Source organism: Triticum dicoccoides, chromosome 1B (genome assembly GCF_002162155.2).
Source record: "Triticum dicoccoides isolate Atlit2015 ecotype Zavitan chromosome 1B, WEW_v2.0, whole genome shotgun sequence".
NCBI lineage: Eukaryota > Viridiplantae > Streptophyta > Magnoliopsida > Poales > Poaceae > Triticum > Triticum dicoccoides.
The window spans coordinates 648,344,329-648,357,991 of record NC_041381.1 but is presented as its reverse complement, the minus strand read 5'-3'; the positions used below and the strand labels follow the sequence as shown (position 1 = coordinate 648,357,991).

Below are 13,663 nucleotides of genomic sequence, written 5' to 3'. Positions count from 1 at the left end.
GGTGGCATTGCTACCCCCAGGGCCCCCGTCCCGCCTAACCCTGGAGCGGTTGACCACGAGATCTAGCCATTTGACTTCCCACGGACGGGCTTTGACAAGTGGACCTCTCCACCCGTTTGTGTCAGGTCCGCCCATAGGGACACCCGGGAGCAACATCCGGGCCAAACCCACAGATACATCCACTACGTGTAGACCCGACGCGGCAGTTTCCCCCCTCTAGGTGCCGCCGGCGGCGCCGTCCGTGAGGGGGGCCACGCACCGGAGACGCGTGCCGCCTCTTCGGACATGCCACAACACCACCCGGTTGTGGTAGGTCATCCGATATATATAAAGACTTGGAGCAAACTCTCCTTCGTATAGACCCGATGCGTCTGTTCCCCATTCCAGTTGCCGGCTGGCGGCGACACCGTTCGTCTGGGGGGTCACACCGCTCTGTACAGAACCGAAAAATAATGTATGTATGCTTATTAACACATACTGTATGTAAGTTAGTTAAATAATAATAATAAAGAAAACAGTGAAGAAAAAAAACTATATGTATGCTTATTAACATACTATATGCTTATTAACACATACTATATGTATGCTTATTAACACAATCTATATGTATGCTTATTAACACATACTGTATGCTTAATAATAATAATAATAATATACTATATGGAAAACACATACTGTATGCTTAATAATAATAATAATACTATATGGAAAAAAAGGAAAAAAACTATGCCGACGGCTAGCTGCGGCCAGGGTAGATGGACAGCGCCGCGGATCGATGACGTGTTAGCTATGCCGACGGCTGCCGTCGGCACAGGTCCTGGTCGGTGCGCTCTGGATCGGTGACGTGTCACCCGTATCTATGCCGACGGCCACCCGTTACGGCCGTCGGCATAGATTAGACGTCGTTAGCCGGCCGTGATGACCGTTGTCAGCGGTCCCGCATCTATCCGACGGCCTATATATGCCGACGACAGCTGTAGGCGTAGTCTGGGGTAAGCCGACGGCTGTGATGTGCCGACGGCTGCTGTCGGCGTAGACGTGTATAGCCCGACGGCCATTGTACGCCGACGACCAGGAGCTAGCTGTCGGCATAGCTCGGATTAGGCCGCCGGTGGCCGTCGGCATATATTTGGCTGTCGGCTTAGAGCCCTGTTCCGGTAGTGTCCACACCCAGTAATCTTGTCCTTTATGTACATGATTTGACTTAGATGTAAGAACTCTTGTTATTACAGCACTAGCAATCCCAATTCACAAGCTGTATAGTAAATTGTTTATACACGTTCCGCTACGTGCAATCAGCCTACACGCGACAAGCAGTCATCATCTTAGTCGTAGAGGATCTCGTACGTCTTCATGTTGTGAGGATCGGGGGGAGGTAGGTGGACTTGTTGCCGAGCACCCTGGCCTTGGTGTCGGGGAAGAAGGCCGTCGTCTCCAGCAGCTCTCCGCCTTCGCTCACGCCGATGGGGTAAGCCAGGAGGTGGCCCGGCAGGTCTCCTTGGAGCGGCGCATCGCTCGCGAACATGTCCCAGTTCTGCTGCGCCACCTCGTTCACCCTGCGCACGCACGCCAGGCTCGATGGCTGGAGGAGGTCGACGGTTGCCCTGGCCTGGCCCAGATGCTCCTGCCACAGGGCAAGTCGTAGGCCGTGCACCTGCCCCCTCGCCGGCCGGTTGGTGGACGCGAGGTAGCCCGGCTGGTACGCGCCCATGGCGATCTCCGAGTCCCGGCCGCCGTCCATGGAGCGCTGGTTGATGTTGGCCGATCCCACGATGACATACTCGTCGTCCACTGCAAATCAAATGTCAGCAAGACATGAGAGTAGCATCAAGCTCTCTGTTGACATGGCAATAGGGGATCGATCGGTTATATACCTATCATGGTCTTGGCGTGGACGTAGATCATGAAACGCCTGGCCTGCTGCGCCCTGTCGTAGTCGGTGTCAGGGTCGGGCCTCTCCGGCGGCACGAACTCGCCGGGGCCGGGCGCCTCCCTGTTGCCGAGGCAGAAGAAGGTGAGGTAGTCGGTGGGGCTGGCCTGGATGCCCTTGGCCTGAATGGCGAGCGCGACGTCCTTGTACATCATCTCCATGGTCCGGCGCTGCCAGTCGAGGATGGCCTGCACGGAGCCGCTCTCCGGCACGCCCTCGGGCCACATGGGCACCACCACGTAGACGGCGAACCGCTCGCCGGCCTCGATCTTGCTGACGATCTTGAGCGAGAGCTCCTTGGGGATGAGGTGCAGCGCGTTGATGTCCTCCACGGTGACGCCGTCGTCGCGGCGCCACGCGTAGGAGCTCCCGAGGAAGTACTGGTTCTCGATGTAGATGAAGTCGCGGGCGCGGCGGATGGCGTGGATGTAGGCGTCCTGGATGCTGCGCTCGATCACGTGGTCCTTGCCCGTCTCGAGGCCGATCAGGGCCGCCTCCTCGGGCTTCTCCGGGAACCCCGCCGCCGCGCCGCCGTCGATGGACCGGAACACCTGGACGTTCCACGAGTCGGCGTCCTGGACCGCCTCGCGCGCCGCCCAGCCGCGGTCGAGGGTGACGAGGTGGTTGTCGCCGTCGCCCTGCTTCCGCCAGCGCTGCTCGAAGTTGTCGAGCACGTCCCACGCGGCGGGGCCCTCGACGCGGCAGTGGATGTCGTGCCATGGCTCCCTTGGCCCGCCCTTGTTGATGGACGCTCCGGGGAAGTTGGGCTGGTGGAAGTCGTTCCGGTGCGTGGTGCCGAGCGTCCTGAACAGAGGGTGCTGCTGCGTGTCGTAGCGCCCGTCGCAGAGGTCGATGCCGCCGAGGAAGCTGACGAGGCCCGGCGACGCGTTGGCTGCGGCGTTGCGGCTGCTGTCGACGATGACCGTCTTCTGGTGGTGGGTGAACATGGCCGCCGTCTCCACGTCCTGCACGTAGCTCCTGCCCTGGTCGGGGTTCCGGGGGCAGAGGATGCAGCGCACGCCCGTGCCACGGAAGTACGTGGCCGTGTCCTCGTCGTGCGTGGCCATGAGACCGTCGCGCCGGATCGGGCCGAGGCCCAGCGACGTCCGGTCATCCCACACCAGCATCAGCACCCTGACGCCTTCGGCCGCCTTCCTCTTGAGCAGCTCGCCGAGCGTTCCCGACGACGGCTTACGCGGGTCGCGCACCAGCGCGACGTCGGTGTTGACCGACCACCCGGCGATGTACACCATCCTCCGGGCGTTGGTGATCGCCTCGAACACGTCCTCCCAGCACCGGCGCGGCTGGTACGGCTTCCCTCCGGCGAGCGTGACCTGGACCCGCTGCGCGAAGCCGTCGGAGATGTGGGCGTCCTGGTACAGCCTGACGCGGCAGCCGCGGCGCTGGGCGAAGAAGGTGCGCGGCACGCCCGGGTAGGCCGCGTCGCCGACGCCGGCACCCCAGCGGGCCGCCGGGTCATCGGCGACGTCGGTGAAGCGGAGCTGGACGCGGATCCTGTCCCCGCCGTCGAGCGGGCGGCGCTTGTCGTCGCAGATGGGGAGCCACTGGTCGACCCGCTGGCCCGCGAGCACGGCGCCGCCGGTGGGGAGGTAGGCGCGGCCGATGAGCGTGGCGCCGACGGTGTTGTCGGCCTTGACGGTGAAGATGATGTGGCTGGCGTCGTGGGCGCAGTAGACGTGGAAGGACTCGTTCCAGGCGGGGGCGTTGGTCGGGCTCACCATCCGCGTCCGGCCGACGCGCGCCTTGTCGATGTCCACCGTCGCGTACAGCTTGCCCGCCGTGCCGCCGAGCCCGATGGCGTTCTCCAGCTGCTGCATGCGCGCGTTTCTCTACGTGGTCAGGCATGGTTAAAAGTTTCAATGAAATTTCTAACGAAATCCAACCTGACTGTTGTTGCAGAATGACAACTTCTTGATCCATGAGAAGACTCTCTTCTTCATGACAGTCTGCATACATTGCATGCACACATAAAACTGAAGTGAAATCGCCGAAAGAATTGTAGCAAGTAGAGGTACGAGGTAAGAGGAAGCCATGGCGGACCTTGCGGGTGGGTCGGAGCTGGCCGTCGGAGGTGACGGACAGGTCGGCCTCGAGGATCTTGGCGTCAACCACGCCGTGCAGCAGCATCTGGGCCATCTTCTTCTTCCTCCTCCTCCTCGTCTTCTTCTACTGTCGCTTCTTGCGCTCGACGGCTGGCTGGCCTCCAAAGCCGACACTTGTATTGTATATATACAGTCTCGCTCCCATGAAAGCACAACTGCAGAGAGCATGCAAGGATTATCCATTCCATGGCGATGTGGGTCAACTTAACTTCCTTCCTTTCATCCGTTCCCTTCCTTCCTTGAAGAACAATCCAGGAGAAGACGTCTCGAGAAGGCTACTGAAGGGTATCGAGGCAAGGGATCTCATCTTAGAACAGCTAGCGCAAGAAAAGCAAAGGTTCTTCCAGATTGTTTGTTTAGTTTAGCCAGTCATTAGTCCTAGATTTTACTACCCGCTGACTGCTTTATCTGAGAAGGAGAAGCGGTGAAGATTCTGGCGCATGGTGTTCTGCTTTTTACTGCTGCGGAAAAGCTCGTGTGCTTTCTAGATGTCGCATATATACCACTCAAGGCTGAGTGTTGTTTTGGCGAATTCACTAGGGCACAATCGACTTAGTGTTTTTTCATTTTACACTTTATATGTAAATCATACGAATTTTCAATTTGGGTACCTCAATTTTCTGACCGTTGATTCTTTTGTCAAGATTTCACTTTTTTTTTATTGTGTGTGTTTAGGCTCATTTTTTACTTCCCCCCTGTTTGGGGCAAGTCGATTTTCAATTTTTGACTTGCCCCTGTTTGGGGTATGTCGATTTTCTTAGGCCAAATTTTTGTCTTGCCCCTATTTGGCATAAGTCAATTTTCCTATTTTTATTGTTTGTATGCGTTTTTTGCTTTTCTTTTTCATTTTTAGCCAGTTTTATTTTTTTTCACATGGGTATTCTTTGCATATTGGATAAGTGGAAATGTAAACATGCAAATTACACTAGAGTGTGAAACATTAATCGTTGCATATTTAAATTTTTTAATTTCAGTGTAAAGTTGTGTGCAAGTTTTTTATTTATATTTTCTTATTAAAGGTTAATACCAATGCAACTAGTTCGTTCTTCCTTAGAAAACTTGATTATTTTAATTTATTTTCTTCTATTTTGTTTCTTTTTAAAGGTAAGATACCAATGCACTAACTTATTCCTTCTTTGTAAACTTCTTATTTGCGAAAATTTCACTATTATATGCTTATTGTTGCATATTATGATAAACCAAAATTCATGTGTACTTTCTTGCAAAAAATATCATTATCTGTTTCATGGTTCTGGTTTACTTTCTACTTAAAGGGTAATATCATTGCCACTAGTTTATTTTTTCTTAGAAAACTTTATTATTTAATTTTTTAGTTTTTATTTGATTTCCATTTTAAGGTAAAATACTAATGCCACTAACTCATTCCTTCTTACAAATTTTTTTTTTGCGAAAAATCCACTAATATTTGCTTATTCTTGCATATTATGAAAATGTGTAAATGAAGTATTACCAATGCCACTAATTCATTCTTAAATGGAAAATTACATTATTATGATTTCTTTTAGGCCCTGTTTGGTAGCAAACTATTTTCTAAGTATTCTAAAAATACTACAGTTTTTTTAGATACCATAGTTTTATTTACTGTGACCTATTTGGCTAGCACTAAATATTGTGTTATTAAAACTAGAGTATTCTCAAAACTGTAGTAATATCTCTGCATAAAAAAAGAACCCTGGACCTCTTTTTTAAAAGGGCGACGCTAGGCGCCGGCGCGCCGGCCCAACAGTTGGGCCGGTCCAGCCCTGGCCGTCCGATGCAGCGATTAACTACCGTCAGATATGTCCCTCGCTTCTTCCTCCTCATGAGTCACTTTTTCAAAAAAAAAATGCAACAGCCCGAGCGCCGCCGAGACCACGCCATACCCCGCGAGAAAACGGCCGAGCTTGAAGCACCACCGCGGCGTTCCTCGTCGCCGGTGGGCGCCCTTGCCGGCCTTCCGCGCTTGCCTGAGACCCGCGCTGGCCATGGATGCGGCTCCGCCACCCGCGCTCGTCGGAGATCTACGCTCGCCATGGATGCAGCTCCGCTGGCCGCGCTCGCCATGGATGCATCTTCGCCGTCCGCGCTCGCCATGGATGCAGCTCCGCTGGCCGCGCTCACCATGGATGCAGCTTCGCCATCCCCGCTCGCCATGGATGGATCCTGCCCGCGCACGCCATGGATGCATCTTCGCCTCGCTAGCGATTGACTGGTTCCAACAAATATAATTGGCCGTTGTAGCATTTTTCGTTGTTGGTCGTAGCAAAATGGAGACACGGTTGCAACAAAAAAGAAAGGTTGCCGTTGTCTCTGGTTGTAGCTCGCCGTTGCAGGTAGCAACGTTTGCATTCTAAAAAAATGAATGGATGTAACAAAACCCGTTGTCTGACGTAGCAAATACCTATGATGGTTGCAACAAAAAGCCGTCGCCGTCGTCGCCGTCGCGGGTTGCAGCTCGGCCGTGATGGATGTAGCAAACATTATGCCGGTTGTAGCAAAAAGCGATGCTAGTTGTAGCAAAACCGCGATGCCGGCTGTGTGTTGTAGCAAAACGCGACGCTAGTTGTAGCAAAATGCTATGCCAGTTGTAGCAAAAATTTATGCCGGTTGAAGCATGTAGCAAAACTGCGACACTTGTTTTTGCTAGGAGCAGCACCGCCTCGTCCTCGCCGTCCAGTGTGTGCCCGTGGTTGCAGGCTTGCAGCAATGGCTGCAGCGCCCCTGATGGACGGTTCCCGCAGCCTCGCCATCCAGTTGGGCGGAGACCGTCGCTGAGATCCACGAGGCTTGCATACAGCCATGAACGAGAGAGATGCTTGCAGCGCGCGGGGGGAGGAGGGAGGGGGGAGGGAGGAGGCACTCGTGAGAGAAGAAAGGACATGCTCGCAGACGGGACAGAGGAGGCGCTCGCGAGAGGACAGAGGAGGCGCTCACGAGAGGACAGAGGAGGCGCTTGCGAGAGGAAGAAGAACCACAAAAGAAAAAAGAAAATGTTTCGTTTCAGGCCCACCTAGCCTATGTGGAAAGAACGAGCGAGCGAGGGGCACCGGCCGAGCGTTCGGCCGGCGCACCGAGGCTAAACGTTTTCCTTTTTAAAAGCAGAGCAAGTGAAAGAAACGAGCCAGTCGCTAACTATTCACAACAAGCTCGTCTCGCTCTCACACCATCGCGTCCGCCGCCGCTGCGGCCGTCTCTCTGTAGATTCTCCATCGGCTACGTTCAGTTTTTGCATCCTCCTGTTCTTATGCACGCGTATGGTAATGGCTACCTAGCTAGCTGCCGAGAATAACTGACCATAATAAATTGTAAAGAAGCCAGCTACGCGTGTTTGCCATGCTAATGGGAAGGTATATGCTAGCTAGCTGCATCTGCATGGCCGATTAGTTGAATGCATCGGCTAGTTAGATGCAAGTGTTTGCAACGCTAACAGCTAGCCTTCTAAACTTACAGCACTGCGCACGCCACAGCCAAACAGGTGCAATGTACTGCCAATACTCTAAAATACTCTGTTATGTTAAAACCACGGTATGTTATGCCACAGGCTAAAATACTGTAGTTTGCTGATACTACAGTTTTTTTAATACTTTGCTATCAAACAAAGCCTTAGTTTTTATTTCATTTTTTTTCATCTTCAAAAGTGTAATACCAATGCCACTAATTCATTCTTCTCTAGAAAACTTCACTATTTTGATTTTGTTTTTGTTTTTACTTCATTTTTATTCTTCTTAAAGGGTAATACGAATGTCAATAATTCATTCTTAAAAACTCAATTATTCTAATTTAGTTTTAATTTCAACTTATTTTCCTTTTTCTCTAAGTGTAATATCAATCCCACTAATTCATTCTCCATGGTAATACTTCATTTATTATTTTCTATTATTATTTTCCTCTTTAAGCGTGATACCAAATCCACTAATTCATTCTTCCTTGTAAATTAAATTATTTTGATTTTTTAAGCTTTTGTTTCATTTTATTTATTTCTTAAGGGTAATAACAATGGTACTAATTCACTCTTCTTCAGGAAACTTATTTTTAGAAAACTTTCACTATTATATGCTTGTTCTTGCATATTGTGTGCAAATTGTGTCATTATATGATTTAGTTTATTATATTTTCTTTCTTTTTAAGGGTAATACCAAAGCCGCTAATGCATTCATTCTTAAAAAGCTACCAATTCATTGGTCTTTGCACCAATTATTTCTGTTTTAATGCTATTTTTCTATCTTTGTTTTTATTCACGTATTATTTAAGGTGCATCACCACAAGTACTAGAGTTTCAAGCAACCGAGTATTTTTTATATTTTAAAATCCTAATATTACGTGCTTATTCTTGCATATTATAAAATACACAATATATGTGTAAATTGTTTGGAAATTTTGCCATTATTTGTTTTATATTTTTCATTTTTCATCTTTTTTAGCTAACACCATGCTACTAATCAATTTTTCCTTAAAATCTTAAATGTTTTTTTAGCATATTAGTATAAATTGAATGAGAAGGCTGCTGAAAGGAGAAGTTTTTATGTTCTATTATGTTACAAATAGTTGCATTATAGTATCTTCCTTTTAAAATTTGTGCCTGTTTAATTTAGGGTTAATCCACTAGCATGATTCATTTTTTATCACAAATAATTTTTCTATGTTTGTTTCTCATTTGTTCAAATTGTTAGGTGCTAGACTCACCGACTTATATTCTTGTGTATTATAAGAAAAAGGTGCAATTTATGTGTGATTTAAAAAAATCTTTTATTTTTTATTTAAAGGTAATAGTGATGCCAGGCATCCTTTCTTTCTAAGAAAACTTATTTATTTATTGAGTTAAATACATTGCAGGTGCCTTTTTTTTGCGGTGGAACATTGCAGGTGCCTTAACTTGCCTGACGCAGTCAATTTGGTGCCCAAACTTGGAAAATACACAAAAATGGTGTTGTAACTTGCCCGGACGTTCAAATACGATACCTATGGATGACTACGATGCTGACTGCTTGTTGTGAGATGGACACACAGTGATCTGGTGATATGTGCATGGCCAGGTTGTCTGTCGTAAATTCGTCGCGTGTAGGCTAGATGCACGTACGTGGTGGAACATGTATGGACGATTTACTATGCATCATGTGAATTGGGATTTCTAATGTAGTGAATAACACGATTCTTACATCTAAGTAAAATCATACATAAAAGTTTCAGTTCAAAATCAACAACTATACCGATCTTTAGATTTCGTCGGAATGTGCCCTAGAGACAATCATCGAGATAATAGGATGCTAATAACCGACCTACGCCAGCCGGGAAAGCACCCCGAGCGAACGTATCGTTCGCTCCACGTAGGGGGCGCGGTGAAGGAAATCACTCGTAAGAAAAAGCTCCTGCCTGAACCCCTCACATAAATGACAAATTAAGATCATGCCCTAGTTGGCGCAGAATAGCCCAATTTCATTGAGAGCGGGCGTTTTGGCTTCTAGGTGCATATGCATCCATTGTCGAAATACACATTTCAAAAAGTTGAAAAATTCAGAACAAAAATCCCACGTGTATATTCAAACATTTTATGTGCGTTCACAAGGTTTCGGTGAAAAACGACGTTTTTTGTGGCTTTTGCAAAAAAGATAAAGAAATGCCTCGTGAATAGTTAGAATGAAGCATCAAAAATTGTCTTTTTTTACACAAGCCACAAAAACGTCGTTTTTCACTGAAACCTTGTGCACACACATAAAATGTCCGGATATACACGCGGGATTTTTGTTCCAAAATTTTCAACTTTTCGAAATGTGTATTTCGACAATGGGTGCATATGCACCTAGGAGCCAAAGGCAATTTCCGAATTTCATGCACTAGCAAAAAAAACATGGTTAAAAAAGGAAATACCCACATAAAATTACCATGATAAACTACAAAAAAAATGCAAACGTGGCCAATATGCATGTCAGTTAAAAGAAAAGCATATGAATTTGCCATTGTATACTAAAAACAAAGTATTCTGAGGTTACCATGATTTTATAAATTTAAGTTGCCATGACCAAAAGAAAAAGAAGTTGAAATGCCAACAAGTTTTTAGTATCAATGATAATGATGAGAAAATTTAAATATGAACTAGACAACGAAAAATCCCATGCCAGTCAAAATTAAATTGTCATGTTCTTATTTTTAAAAAGGCCATACTCAATGTTTCCTTTATCATAACACAAAATCACAAACATAATTTCCATGGTTGAAACAAAAAATGACATGCCAATAAAAAATGACGTGTTATTATTGATAAAATTGCCATGATCAAAATAATAAAAATTGCCATGTTAGTAAATGTAAAATTGCCATGATCTTATTAAAAAAGGCCATACTCTATGTTTTCTTTGTGATAACAGAAAATCATAAAAACTAAAAATTTCCATGCCGAAACAATAAAATGCCATGGAAATAAAAAAAATTGATGTGCTCTTAATTTTACTTTTCCATATCAATAGAATCACATACAAAAAATTGCCATGATCGAAACAATAAAAATGACATGCAAGTAAAAAATAAAAATTATCATGATAGTATTGAAAACAGTAAAGTTGCCATGCTAGTAAAAATAAAATTGTCATGTTCTTACTAAGAAAAGCCATACTCCATGTTTTCTTTGTCATAGCACAAAATCTCAAACACAGAAAGTTGCCATGCTTGAAGCAATAAAATTGATGTACCAGTTAAAAAAATGTTGTGCTCTTATTAATAAAAGTACCACGACCGAATCAATAGTTTGAACTAGTGACATGGCAACAAATTTCTGAAAAGGCCATGTCACTAGATTAAGGAAATAAAAAAATCTGCCATGTGACAAACACTAATTGCCGTGTGAAAAAACAATTTTCAATTTTTTTATTGTGTTTCGAAAAAAAATGTACTCGGAACAAGACAAAATAATAAAGAAAGAATAAAATACGAGAGGAAATCATCCATTGAGTAAAACAAACAGAATAGCATAGTTCTCTTTATCTTCATTTTTTATTCCTCTGTCCACTTACTCGCTCCCTTCATTTGTATACCTCCCCACCAATAGATAAAGACAAATTGGAATAACCCCTTGCTTAGGAATGGGTTGCTAGCCATTTCATTTGTGCATGTGGCATTAGTCTTTTATTCTTCCGTCCCTTGGTCTATCCACCCAATTTGTAATTTGATACTAAAATTTGTAGCACTTCTAATACGAAGGGCAGCTCTCTTGCTTTACATAACTTGCTGATATCTCTATTTTCATTCGTGATACACGCCTAGTTCTTTTGCCAGAATCTGGGGATTCTCCCAAAATCCGACCCCTACTCAACTTCTCCCAGAATCTTTGAGCCCCATTTGTTTTATAATCTTATCTAATTAGACCCTAACTAGATAGAGTTGTAAAAGAAATGGGGCTTAAAGATTCTGGGAGAAGCTGGGTAGGGGTTGAATTTTAGGAGAATCCCCAGATTCTGGCAAAAGAATTGGCCCACAGTGTCAATTATAGTTCTTCAAGATGTGAATCGGAAGGGGGTTTTCGAGGAAAAGATAAATGAAGAGAAGAGGTTAAACAAAGGGAATTTCAAGCCAGAAAATTGACTGGAAGATAAATTCACACTATCCGTCCCACGCAAAATGAAAAGCCTTATAAAATCCCAACGAAAAGTGACATGACTTGTGAATTATTTGGTGCAAAATCCTAGGCAACTATTTGTTTCCCCTAGTTTGCTTCATTCAAGCAAAGTGAAAAGAAAAGAAGTGTATGAAGTTGCTAACTAGATCAAAAATTGAAATCCTTGTTTATTCATTTTTTGACTCTCGATAAAATATTACTCTCTCCATGCCCACAACCTTCCAAAGGAGGGAAGGCATTCACTTTTCTCCCGATGGTAGGAAAATCATGATCGAGATAGAGGACGTAAAGCTAATAATGAACTTAGCTATGCTTTTTTTCTCTCTTTTGTACAACTTTGCAATAAACCAGCGAAAGTAATATAAATCGAAGGGAGAATTATTTTTTGGCCTATGCAAGGAGTATATGCTCTCGGGATCCAAACTGAATATCGGTTGAAAATGACCAAAATTTAGGTAAATGCCGCTTGTACATTTGTGCTAGCTTTGCACAAAAAATTGATGACCAACCACATTGCATGAGACATCGAAAGCATTCTGTCGATCTGGATCTGATCAGATCCAAGAAGTTGCTTTCTCATGTTCTAACGTGTCAGGATAACTCATGTTTCGTACAGAGGTGTCTTGTCCATACCTGGTAGCCTATGACACCACTACCATTTTAACTAGCGCAAGAGGTAAATATGTCTAGTGTTAGAAGTTAATGACCAGATTTGTATAATATTATCGGAAGTTTACCTCCTGCAATTTTGTACTATTTCATGTCTCCCATGAGGGCAGGAGGTGCGCAACTTGTACCCTTGCTGTAATGTGACGTCCATGCCACCATCAATAACTAAAGGAAAAAGTCTAAAACAAACCCTGAACTCGTGGAGAAAAGCTAAATGGAACCCTGAACTCCTAATCTCTGAAATCAGCACACTCAACTCACTAATCCCGGTCTAAATTAAACCCTGAGACTGTTTTAGAGCTAATTTGCTGACATGCCAAGGATTTCACCAGGATTCTGACTTGTCGGCCACGGTGAGGGTGTGTTGACCACGCATTTGGATAGAGAGAGGGGAATCTGAGCTGACTGTTAGGTTTACGACGACGGCAGAGGCGAGGGGTGGCGATCTGAGCATGGCGCAGTGCGGCGGCGGCGTGGGGGGGGGGGCAGGGTGCGATGTCGGGGTTCTCAGGGGCATCTTCCGCTCCCGGATTCCGTCGAGCTAGCGGAAGGAGGGAGGCTGAGACGAGGTTGCCGGTTCCATACCGCGAGGGTGCCATGGATTACGAGCCGCTGAAGCTCTGCCATTGCAATCCGCCAAGGAAGGCACTGAGGTGGATATCGTGGAGCCGGCAGAACCCCGGCAGGAGGTACTACGCCTGCGTCCATGCGCTGGTGAGCTCCATTTTCCCCTCCATTTTCCATCTGCAAGTGCCTTTCTTCTGCCACTGCTCAGTAAATCTGATTCATTCCTTTGTGTTCATTTTGATAGAATGGTGGTTGCCGGTTTATTGAGTGGCATGATGATCCACTACCCAAGTTTGTTTCTGATTTGATTGGAGATTTAAGATAATAAGTTTGGAGACTGAAGGGTGCTAGGACTGAAGATGCAGTTGAAGAGCAAACAATGAATGAAAATGTGATTCTGGCTCTGCAGGAACAGTTGAAAGAAAAAAGTGCTGAGATAGATGCAATCAAGACCAAACATAAGACAATTCTGGTTGTGTTTGTTGTCTTTGTGCTAGGTTTAGTGCTAGGGAAATTTCTAGTGCACTGAATATGTGGTCAGTTTGGTCTTTGTATGGAGAAGGAGAATGGTTGGTTAGTGTCAGTTGTTGCTGGAACTATGTTGATCTATGTTGATCCTAGTAATGAAGAATGTGGCTGGAACTATGTATGATATGTTGATCCTAGTAATGAAGTATGTGGCCATTGTGGCATTATCATCTAGTTTGTGCATTTGCCTTGTTGCTTGATTTCCTATCTTGAATAATGAGCATAGTTTTGTTGACAAAT

At 45.9% G+C, this 13,663-nt stretch overlaps 1 protein-coding gene across 3 annotated transcripts; it reads right to left on the bottom strand.

The window, feature by feature from the left end:
* Positions 1 to 1,167: 1,167 nt before the first annotated feature.
* LOC119349361 (phospholipase D alpha 1-like) lies at positions 1,168 to 4,228 on the bottom strand. 3 transcript variants are annotated; one of them, XM_037617380.1, is made up of 4 exons: positions 3,992 to 4,228; positions 3,835 to 3,897; positions 1,875 to 3,780; positions 1,168 to 1,791 (listed from the first exon to the last, which is right to left on the bottom strand). In XM_037617380.1, exons 1-4 carry the CDS (start codon positions 4,085 to 4,087, stop codon positions 1,352 to 1,354), a joined length of 2,505 nt encoding a protein of 834 aa, XP_037473277.1. In that variant the 5' UTR covers positions 4,088 to 4,228; the 3' UTR covers positions 1,168 to 1,351. The 3 variants fall into 3 exon arrangements, with proteins under 3 accessions (XP_037473277.1, XP_037473278.1, XP_037473279.1); XM_037617381.1 differs by having other exon boundaries at positions 1,875 to 3,762; XM_037617382.1 differs by having other exon boundaries at positions 1,875 to 3,759.
* Positions 4,229 to 13,663: the final 9,435 nt, after the last annotated feature.

What these genes read in the sequence shown, in the direction of transcription:
- LOC119349361 (XM_037617380.1), bottom strand. Translation starts at nt 4,087, where the DNA reads ATGGCCCAGATGCTGCTGCACGGCGTGGTTGACGCCAAGATCCTCGAG. An exon ending in AGCTCCGACCCACCCGCAAG is followed by an intron (nt 3,898 to 3,991) that starts GTCCGCCATGGC and finishes CAATGTATGCAG; the next exon opens with ACTGTCATGAAGAAGAGAGT. An exon ending in CATTCTGCAACAACAGTCAG is followed by an intron (nt 3,781 to 3,834) that starts GTTGGATTTCGT and finishes CTGACCACGTAG; the next exon opens with AGAAACGCGCGCATGCAGCA.